Source organism: Moschus berezovskii, chromosome 5 (assembly GCF_049115385.1).
Source record: "Moschus berezovskii isolate FMDL1 chromosome 5, NW_MosBer_1.0, whole genome shotgun sequence".
NCBI classification, from domain to species: domain Eukaryota; kingdom Metazoa; phylum Chordata; class Mammalia; order Artiodactyla; family Moschidae; genus Moschus; species Moschus berezovskii.
Window position 1 is genome coordinate 32,054,638 of NC_142464.1, and position 11,804 is coordinate 32,066,441.

Genomic DNA, 11,804 nt, shown 5'->3' on the forward strand with positions numbered 1-11,804 from the left:
AGCATGCCAGGCCTCCCTGTCCATCACCAACTCCCGGAGTTCACTCAAACTCATGTCCATAGAGTTGGCGATGCCATCCAGCCATCTCATTCTCTGTCGTCCCCTTCTCCTCCCGCCCCCAACCTTTCCCAGCATCAGAGTCTTTTCCAGTGAGTCAACTCTTCGCATGAGGTGGCCAAAGTATTGGAGTTTCAGCTTTAGCATCAGTCCTTCCAATGAACACCCAGGACTGATCTCCTTTACATGTGTCTTTTAAAGTTACTCTCAGAAGTTTTAGCTAAATCTGTTTTAATGTCATTATTTGTAAAACAACTTGCTTGTGTTCAAAAATATCAATGAAACAAGACAAAGCTCTTAAAGACAAAGAGATATGACAACTGAATACAGTGTGTGATCCTAAATTGAATCCTGGGTGGGAGGAAACAGTTATAAAGGACATCATTGGGACAATTTGTGAAATTTGAATATGGACTGTGTATTAGATAATAATATTATGTCATTGTTAAATTTATGGATTTTAAATTTGTGTTACGGTTATATAAGAGAATATGGCACCCCACTCCAGTACTCTTGCCTGGAAAATCCCATGGACGGAGGAGCCTGGTAGGCTGCAATCCGTGGGGTCGCTAAGAGTCGGACACGACTGAGCGACTTCACTTTCACTTTTCACTTTTATGCATTGGAGAAGGAAATGGCAGCCCACTCCAGTGTTCTTGCCTGGAGAATCCCAGGGATGGGGGAGCCTGGTGGGCTGCCCTCTATGGGGTCGCACAGAGTCGGACACGACTGAAGCGATTTAGCAGCAGCAGCAGCCCTTGTTCTTAGGAGAAACTTGCTGAAGTATTAGGAATGAAAGGTCATGATGCCTGTAACTTACTCTCAAAAAGTTCTACAAAATAATCACCACAACAGTAACAGCAACCTTTATTGTAGAACGCTAAAGCAGATTTGACAGAATGGGAAAAATTAGTCTATCAAGGTAAAGGGCTTTAGAGTGTTTATTGTGGTACTCTTTAACTTGTGTATATTTGAAATTTGTAAAATAAAATTCAGCAAATTCAGCACATCTATATATTGGTTAAAGGCTTGGATACTCTTTTGCCAGCATTTTTCTGTTTTGAAGTCACTTATAATACTGTCAGAGGTCTCGATTGGTAAAATGGGTGTTTTATAAAATACAAGCAGTAATTTGAGGTAATGGAAAGAATATTAGGCTAGGAGGTAAAGATTTGAATTGTCATCTAGATTCTGCCATTTACTAACTCTGTGAACTTTGGTTTATCTACCTCACTTGAAAAGAATCATCTGCAGATGGATTTTTTGCAGAGTCAGACACAACTGAAGTAACTTAGCAGCAGCAGCACTTGTAAATAAAAGCAGTGGAATGATTTTGATTGATTGGTTAAATCCTAACCTGATTGATCATTTCTGAAGGTTTTTACAAATAGAGTATACACTTATCTATGAGTTTATTTTGAATATGGTCCTGATTGGTGTCTTCTAATTTAGTCTCTGTTTTTGGTTACATCTTATCTAAACTGCTCCTACCCTTTAGAAGTGTTAATAGTGAAATGGCTAAGACTAGCAGGAAAATGACAAGGAATAATTTCCCTGAAGAATGTTTGATTTCTAGTCTTTATTTCTTTACTAATGTTACCTACATATTGAAGGAAGGCTCAGAAGTACTTATTTGCTAAATACCACTACTCTGATTGTATAGCAAGGTTCTTTTTTTCTTTTTTGTGTTCCTTCAATAAGTTTAGTGTATATGGTTTTTAAAACTTATTGGTTTATTTGGCTGTGCCAGATCTTAGTTGTAGCACTTGGATCTTTAGCTGTGGCATGAAAGGATCGAACCTGGGCCCCTGCATTAATTCAGATAAACTCAGAACAAGATTGTAAATTTTTCTACTCAGACCTTAGCATAATTAATTAATCTGGAACTTTAATAAAGGTCACATAAAAAAACCACTGACAGTATTGAATAGCATATGATATCTTTGGGGAAAGAGATCAAGAGGATGCTTTAGAGCAGTTGTTTTTAAACGTTTGGGAACAGGAGTGGAGGAGGGAAAGGGTTGATAGGATACTATCCTTATTTCTTTTCTAGAGCAACTTGTATTTATTTTACGTGGTAAGACTCCACATGGCTTTTAGGTCTAGTACTTGAATTTCTTATTTAAAAAAAACAAAAAACAGCTAATAAGAGACTTCCCTGATGGTCCAGTGGCTGGGACTCTGAGCTCCTAATGCCGGGGTCCCCAGTTCGATCCTTGGTCAGGAAATTGGATCCTACATGCAGCAACTAAGAGTTCACATGCCAAAATTAAAGATTCCACATGCTACAGTGAAGGTTGAAGATCCTGTGTGCTGCGACTAAGACCTGGCCTAGGCAAATAAATTTAAAAACAAAAAACAGTTAATAGAAATAATTGAAGGGCTTCTGTGAAGCATCATGAGTTTAAACAACTAGTTGATCTAAATTATTTACTTAGCAAAATATTCTTGTTTGTTAACAGAAACAGATATGCAGTATGCTGCAAAAGTTTACCATGATGAACGACTCCGAAGGAAGGCAGAAGCCTTAAGCATGGACAACTGTAAAGAGCTGGAGCGGCTGACCAGTATTTATAAAGGAGGATGAATGGGAATTTTATTCATACCTTTTAGAGTACTTTCTATTTTTTCTGTAAGTTTAGTTTCATTGTGAGAGCTAAAGAAAAAGATTTGATATTGAAAACTAAACTGAATAGTTGATCCTGAAATCTTGGACTGTTTATGATCTACTGGCTCCTTTAAATAGTAAGAAAAAGAAAACTAAAATTATTATTTTAGTTATGCTTCTGTAATTATTTTTACTTTAAAAGCTTATATGATTCCTAACTAAAAATGTCTTGAGAGAGGATTATCATACCTGTAGCAATTTCTGGTTTTTAGATCCTCCATTTTTTCCCTTGTCGTGTAAATATTTATGGAATGATCTTTTTGTGTATATACAGTTTATTGCCTTTTTATTTAAATTCTTTTGGGTTTAACTCCATGAGACACTTTAGTTTAAATTGATGGAATAAATGTTTTATGACAAAATTACATTTTTCTTGTCAGATGTCAAATGTGTGGAGTTTACAATGAAACTTTATCAAAAAGAGAAGAAAAAAACAAAAGTTGTTTAACTTGTGTAAAATCTTGTAGCATTATCAGCTTAGATAAAATTGATATTTTTAATATTGCCATTATATTCTAAAGTATATATTGAGATAAATGAACTGGTGTAAAGTATCAGTTTGCTATTTATTTAGTTTATGAATTGCTAAGCCATGCATAGAAATGAAATGCTATACCGATAGATTTTAAAGAAAATATGAGGAAATGGCTATATAAATATTAACCAAAAAGGGTCTTCAACAGTAAATTGCAGTTATGTCATTTGCAATTCCAATAACTAAAAGGCCCCCAAATGTTCATATGTACATCTTTGAAGGCTGCTAAAATTTGTGAAGAAAAGGACCTGTTTTACCCCTTGCCCCGTGGAAATCAGCAGTTTCTTCTTAGTGATCATTTAAGCAGGATCCAAAGCAGGTTCTTACTATTGTCTAAGTAATAAGAAAAATTACTACTAAAATGCAGCTTGTGCCTTTTAAACTGATTGCCACCTCTTAAAAGTATACGTAGATTACAGCACACTTACTTGATCAGAGCATGATCTGTTTGGCCATACGCACAGTGAGCAGAAATATAGCAGCAGGTAGAATAGTGATTTATAGCAGGTTATCTTTACAAAATCTGAGCTCAAATTTATTCACCATTAAGTAATTAAATTAATCCTATAGGAATAAGCTCCTTACAGTTACATCCAAAAATGTAAATTAGAAAAATCAGCTGGAAATTGAAGTTTTTGGTGCCTATATATTGGTTATGAAGCTATTTGATTTCTAGTCTTCTGTGTTTTAACAGGTTGTAGTATTTTAATGATTTTGCTTTCATACTCATTTAACAGAACATAAACACATCTTTGATTTTTTCTGTGTATGGGAGAATGCTAGTTAGAGCGTGGTCTTTTATTTAAAATTTTTTTTCCTGAGTATAATTTATATAGAATCTGTTGAATAGAACTTCTGAAATGACCATTCTTTTTAAAATGTTCTCTTTTCAATAGAAATGCCTTGATTGAATTAGTTGTTTAACTAAACAAGATACTGTCCTAGAAAAACTGGACAGCTATGACCAACTTTCTTTAGAAATGTAACCTTAAAAAAAAAAATAGCATGCCTAAAAGAAAATAGAATCTAAAATGTTTTCTTCAGCCTATAGAATGAGTTTCTAAAAGAAAAAGTAGTAGCATTCTAATTAACTGAAACTTTATATGCACCAAAAAACTTATACAAATTTAAATGAAAAAATTCCATCCATTAATTTTCTGGTTTTAATGGGAAATTTACACTATTGTGATTGATGTTTACGTGAATTGAACTCTTGTTGACTGATTGTTTTTCCCTTAATCCTGATTTTAAAAGAACAGGTGAAGTTATCATGTTAAGTGAAGTTATATGTTATCAAGTCATACATGGCTTTTGGACAGTATTATATTTCAGTTGCATTACCTTAAATTTCATAAAATGTGTTTGATAAAATGTTCAAATGACTTTGGTAAAGGACTGATCGAGTGCCTGACAATTTAAGCTACATGTAAAGTATGCAAGTAAAGAGTAAGTCCTTAATGTCACCTATGTCATGATGTCAAGGCCGGTCCAAGTAAGTGTCTTAGAATTTTGGGTTAATTCTACAAAGTAAAATGACCTAATCTATGTTTGTTTGTTTCTGTAATCAAAGTACAGTTGATTTTCAGTGTCAGCTATCTTGAAATGTAAGATTCTCACTTTTTCTGCTCTTCTAACAAAAATCTCAATGTTTTGCCATTGTATTTTGAGCTACCTGAGCTCTCCACTTTAATGTGATAACTTGTCCTCTTCATTTTAATCATTGTCTAAATGCGCTCAGTCTTTGAATATTGCTTTACTAGCTTCTCTGACTGGTATTTTAGAAGTTTGGAAGCAATTATATTTATTAATGCTTTACATTTTTATCCCTTTTAAACACACACACAGACATCATTGTTCTTGCAGGAATTTGGAGGAAAGTAAATAGTACCTTTTCTCCTCCTCTTTTGATTTTTTTGTTTCCCAATAGGTGTTAGTCCTTTGTAAGTTTTGGAATTTATTGTGAGCAAATCTGAGAATTTAATTCTCAACAATGAGAAATAATAAGTGAAACTATGTTTTGGGAACAGACTGTATTTGAATGCTTAAATAAGTATTTGTTTCATAATCATTCCATTCTTATTTATAATCTACAAAGATTTGGTAGAGAAAAGTAAATACTTAAGGTACATGTATGCCAGTGCATTAGGCTTCTCTGCTTGTATGTCACCTCAGGTTTTATTGTTAAGAAAAGGAAGATAGAATTCCAGCCCTTTATTTTAATTGCACTTTAATGCTTAAGTGTTCTTCTTGTTGCATCTTTAGTTACACTAGTATGTAAAATAGATACTGAGAGAAATGATTAACCTCGACTTCCCTTTGTTGATCTGTAATATTTTTAAATGCAGGTGTTATTTAACAGATATGACATGTTAATATTACTTAATAATGGATTCAACAGATTTCATTTAAAAACTCCCACTTGTGTGAAGGCAGTGAAATATACCATGATGTTGGCCTGAGGACCAATAAACCGTCTTTTTAGTTAGGTAAGAATTATGTTAAAAGACCAAAAGATTCAAAAGGAGAATTTGCTCACTTACTTAGCTTCTCCATATGAAGCTTGTGTTCAGTATTACTATACTGTTGTCTGTCTTCATACTGAGTAACCAACTGAAAGGGCATTTATAATCTTTTTTTTAAACAGAAAACCTGAAAATGAACAATAGATCTTAATTTTAATCTGTACTAGATAGCTGAAAGACTTTGTCTCTTGGCCACATTGGACTACTGCTTAAAGTTCGTAAAATTCTCTATATAGTCTCATAATAACATCATAGGTTTTTTGTTTTGTTTTTTTTTGTTTTTAATTTTAGTTTTTAAAGAAAAAATGTGTAGAATGAGCATCTTCAAGAACTCTTGTACATCCCTTTAATAATCTGGCAGGCAATACAGTCCTTGAATTCAGGCTTCCTTTCTGGTTTTATTACTATTAAATAGACAGTTTCATATAAATGGAAACATTTTCCCTCAAAACACTAGTTCAGAACATATTCCTTATATTAAGGATTATGTAACCACATCTTTTGTAAATTCCTTGTGTGTAACTTTCCTGTTGGTATGTAATTTCTTTTCATTTAATTTTATTATCTGCTGGTTTTGGGGCCAATAGATTTGTGAATATTCTGTGGATGTGTCCATGTATAGGTGTATATATATAGATAAATATATATATATATAAATATATTTTCCAGCTAATACCTCAAATGTGTGATTGTTTAATATATACCACACTATATTTGCACAGTGCAGGGCTTCCATTAGCAGTGGATTTTCTTATTTCTAACTTTGAAAATCAGTCCATAGAATTTCATTGGTGTGGGTTCTTTTTGTTGATCTTTTCCATATTTTAACAGAGATTCCTACTATAAGGCCCATACTTCAAATATAATTGTATTTTCTATAGCAGTCTGGAAATATGTAAGAAGTGTTTCTTGCAATATTTTAGTAAGTTTTCATTGAAAATTGGGATTATTGATTGCCAAACTGTCTGGTAATGCATAACAGATGACATCTGGCATGAATGTGAATGTCTCATTCACTTCAGTACAGGAGTTGGGACATTCTAATCTGATATTCTACTTTGCCATTTAATAGTACCACTAAAATAATAGATTTTTCAGTGACATTGGAGTATTTTAAGCATCGATTTTAAAATGAATTGTTTTGGACTCTGGATGGATGACTATATCAGGGAAAAGAAAGAAACTCACACATAAATGATATTTTTGTAATTTATTTGTATTAAGAAATGCTTCTTACCTTTTTTGTTTTTTTCAGTTTTTGGATTGCTCCATAAGACTTTTCTTTCCATATAAAGTTTAGATCATGTGTTTTTTAAAAGCTGCAGGTAATTTTCAAGGTGTGATGGAATTATAATGGAAGCCTTGTATAAGTTAAATGAAGTGAAATTGGTAAAGATCTTATTTGTCTATAGTGCATTCAAGATTATACAGTTAGATTTAAAAATGAAATATCTGATTTGTAAAATATTTACTGTTGTTATCAGGCTTACATAAAATGAAAATTTCTGTGTGAGAACTCTGCTAAAGAAAATACATTTGATTTTTAATGAATGTTCTGCTGAATGATTTATGAAGAATTTTTGTCTTTCAGTCTTTGCAGTTTATCTCAATATATGAATAAAAAGAAGGTCTGTTCTCACTGTAAAGGATTTGTTCTTATCATGTTTTATATTCTTACTATGACTCTTCTTTCATTCATTCAACCAATCAACAAATGTATGAATATTTGCTATGACCCAGGAAGTAATGTGGGAATTAATCACTGAACAAGACAAAATTCCTCATGAAGTTTACATCTAGCAAGGGAAATAAATGTCAAGTAAATAACTGCTTATGATAAATGCTACAAAGAAAATTACAAGGTACAATGAAAGCATGTATCTAGAAAACTTTACTCTGGGAGGTTAGGGAAGTTTTCTCTGAGAAAGTGAGTTTAAGCTGAAACTCATAAGATGAGATAAGTCAGAGTGAGGTGAATGCTGGATAAGTATTTCAGGCAGAGTGTGCTAAGTCGATAAGGTCATAGAAACTTTACAGAAGTAAAAACAAACTTGTAAGATTATGACCTAGGGAGCAAGACCAAGTTAGAGAATTAAGGGCCAAATCCCATGAGGCCATATATATATATGTGTGTGTGTGTGTGTGTGTGTGTATATATATATATATATATATATATGGATGTGTGTTTAAAGAAAACCTTTGAGACTTTTAATGAAGGAGTTAATATGATGAGATTTGCGTTTTTAAAATAACATTTTAGTTGCTATGCAGAGAAGACGGGAGGGCAAAAGTGAATGTAGGAATGATAGGAAGTATTGTCAGGGAGAGATGACGATGGCTTGCACCAGAGTAGAAATATATATAGTGATTGATTTTGAGATAGGATGTAGAATCAAGAGAATTATTTGATTGATTAGATTTGGGATAAATGGAGGAAGCAATTAAAAAACTTTCTAAAAATCTGGCTGTGAACAGAAGTATAGAAAAAGAGTGGTAGCTGGAAGATGTGGTTTCTAAGAAGGTTTTTATTTTTTCAATTACTATTTATTACATGAAGACTTACTATTACATGAGAGACCTTACTAATTCTTTGTATTCTGATGGAAAGGGGCAAGTACAAAGTGAAAGAATAAAGATAGAGAAAAAGAAGGATAACAGCATTAAGTACCTGATACTCCAGAAGATGTTGGAGCCATTGCAAAGATGGAATAATTACTTTAGCTATGTGACACCACCAGTATTCTTTCAGAAAGGAATATACAGATGATGAGTACAAAAACAGATTTGTAGCATTTGTGGCTCAATGTTATGACTTGTATTTTCTTAATGAAATTTATGTAAAATTGGGGAATGGAAAGGATGATAAGCAGACACTTAGAATGAAGACAGTTTGAAGGAATCATTCTCAGTCAGCTGACTAGTGAAAAGGAGGATTTCTGTGGCTACCACACTAGTGACAGAATTTACAGTCTATTAAATGTTGTATATTTTTTCCAGCTTAACTCAGCAGCCTTGGCATAGACGTAGAGAATACACTTATTTAGTTCATCTAAATTTGAGGTTATGTCAGGCAGGAAAGATGGCAGGAGTGTCTAAGATGTTGACAAGTGAGTAATTTCACTATTAGATGTAAGCCAGAGATCAAGGGAATTAGTGATTTCTGAAGTGATTGGTGTGTGACAACAGTGGGTGATAGTACAGAAGAGAAAGTTATTGTTTAGATCTTACATTGTATTTTCCATGGACCAAATTCCAGACCACAGGCAGAATCAAAATTTATAAGACGTTTTACAACTCAGCCAATGTAAGTTATAAAATTTTCATTTTTGTATGTTGGACAATCGGCAAGCCTCTCCTTCCCTTTTGAGTTTGCATACCAGCTAGAATTTTTACACAGTGGAACCAGCCTAAATTCAGATGATTGTTTATTTTTTGATAGGAAACCAGAATTTTTTTAAAAATTGAGAATTAAAAAAAAAATTTTTTTTAAGCTGTATTCAACAGCTGAGAGAAATTTAAGCTAAAGAGAAGCAGAAGCAAAGGCTCTGATATAACAAAGTCAGAGCATGTGTATGTTTTTTAACTATATAATGTATTATTATGCAAAATAGCAAATTTGTATAATGAGATAAAAATTTTATGTGCATAGGCATGCATACAATGTCTGTTTCTTTCTGAACCTCAGCAATCATCTGTTACATCCCACTTTGGAGAACGGGCATATCATGCTGGTAATCTTCTAGGTCAGTAAATATTTCCCTTATTCCTGGACCAACAGCAGTGTTATTGATGGGTAAATGCAAACAGATCAGTCTGAGTACATAAGGAACTCTACTGACGTGCCATAATTTAGAAACCACCATGCTTGGAAATTAAAAATCTTACTAGATTTTTCAATTTGCAAACATTAGTGGTGGTATTTGGTATCTGAAGATCTTGGAAAGCTGTGCTCTCCCTTTTTGCCACTCAAGAGGAAGAAAAAAATCAGCAATGTTTTCCAGGTCAACTACTATGTAATAATGTCATTAAGATGGATAATTTTGTTAAAATGAAAAATAATGCTTCCAGAAATTAGAAGTCTTGCTAGAGTTCTTATTTTTATTTGCCTCCAAACTTAGGGGCAAATGGAAGGGAGAAACAGTGGGGAAATGAGAAATGAGTTTTAGTCAGGGTCAAGACTAATGACTTCTTGTAATCACTTTCATTGTACAAATGTTGAATGTGTACCTACAGAGTGCAAGAAACAGGCATTGTAAGAAACTGAAAAAAAAATTGAAACCATGACCCTCCTAGACCTTATGGTCTCATTGGATAAGCAAATTAAAGCTATGACACATAATTATGCACAAATAAATATAAGTTGTTCTTGGTAATATATAGGAGCATTCAAGAGAATGTGATGGATGAGAAGGTGTTCTAAGGAAACAAGATTTAAATAGCTAAGGTAGAAAATGAAAGGGTTTAGAACATGCCACCCTGAAATATGCCACAGCAGATGCATGAAAGGCTCTCTGACCTCCCACCTTCACTTAAAGGCTTGTTGTAAAACTTCCCTTGAGAAATGTGCCCTCCTTCTACCGGGAAGAGAAGAACATTATCACCAGAGATGGGACTGACACTGAAATGGACCTGTATAAACAAACCTACTAAAATAACCCTTATCTTCCATTAGTTTATTCCTTATGTTTAATAGTCACTGTCATACAATTTACTGCTCTTAGCCTAAGCCCCTTGTTTTGTTTCATCCTCACAGTTTATTGTTCTTTGTGTAAAATTGCATATAAATTTTTGGGCCTAACGAAGTTTTGGATTTTCATTTTTCTTCTGAAGACTCTCATGTACATGTAAAAATAGTAAATGAATTTGTATGTTTTGCTCCTATCAATCTGTCTGTCAATTTCATTGTTAGCCCCAGCCACAAAATCTAATAAGGTATAAGGAAGTTTTTTCTTTCCTATAGGAGAAATAAACGTTTCAGATTCAGGAACCTCCACAACTGCCTGGGACAATAAGAGTCATTTTGATGGAAGGGTGAGATAATCAATTTGGCTGAAAAATAGGATTCACATTAGATTGCATTTACAAGTAAAATGATTAAAGACTATGTCAACTATTGTCTGCAATGGTATGTCACTAAAGATCTGTTTGGTCGGCAATAATGTACATTGTTTTCCGTTCCGTTCAGTCGCTCAGTCGTGTCCGACTCTTTGCGACCCCGTGGACTGTAGCCTACCAGGCTTCTCCGTCCATGGGATTCTCCAGGCAAGAATACTGGAGTGGGTTACTATTTCCTTCTCAAGGGGATCTTCCCGACCCAGGGATCGAACCCGGGTCTCCCGCATTGGAGGCAGACACTTTAACCTCTGAGCCACCAGGGAAGCCCTGGGCTTCCTTAAGTGGCTATTGATATAGGCTTGCTGAATACAGTAAGGGTTGAATGAAGAACTGAAAAAAATATAGATGTAAAAAATCATTGTTAAGTGAGGAAAGGACATGAGAAAGGAAGTAGCCAACATGATACCTGACAGAATCATGGAACCAACAAGGACATAGATCAGGAAATAGGTTTACTGGCGTTTTTAGTACCTTTGGGTTAGAACTGATAGAGGTATGTAGAAATATCCAATATCCAACAAGCAGCTGAAAATGTGAACCTCGAACTCAGAGGAAAGGTGCTGATTTAGGAATCACATTCTCAGGATACTGTGGAAAGAAAAACAGCACAAGAATCCGAAGACAAGCTTTAAGTGTGAGGAGACTGGGTGAGCAACTAAAATAAGTGCGGTGTTCTAGAGGCTAAGAAATCGAAGGAAAAGGAAGTGGTCTTCAGTGACGTCAGTTGCTATGCAACTGTCAGGTTCTCTTATCATGACAAGGAGATCATTTGTAACATCTAGGTGCTTTGTAACTTAACCATTTCATCCTCCTAAGGGTAACTAGCAAATTAGTATCTTTCCACCACACCTTGGTCTATAGCTGGTTCCTTTTGCACTTCTATTTTCAGGGATCCCTTGGATTTCAA

The 11,804-nt window shown here is 34.1% G+C and overlaps 1 protein-coding gene across 2 annotated transcripts in view; it reads left to right on the forward strand.

Annotated features, from left to right (window-relative positions):
* The window catches only part of DNAJB14 (DnaJ heat shock protein family (Hsp40) member B14), a 45,894-nt gene extending 38,466 nt beyond the window's left edge, over positions 1-7,428 (forward strand). For both annotated transcript variants that reach the window (XM_088836211.1, XM_055434428.2), the window contains one exon: positions 2,520-7,428. In XM_088836211.1, the coding sequence (XP_088692337.1) occupies positions 2,520-2,644 (125 nt within the window). In that variant the 3' untranslated portion in view covers positions 2,645-7,428. The remainder of the gene's footprint in view (positions 1-2,519) is intronic.
* The last annotated feature ends 4,376 nt before the right edge of the window (positions 7,429-11,804 follow it).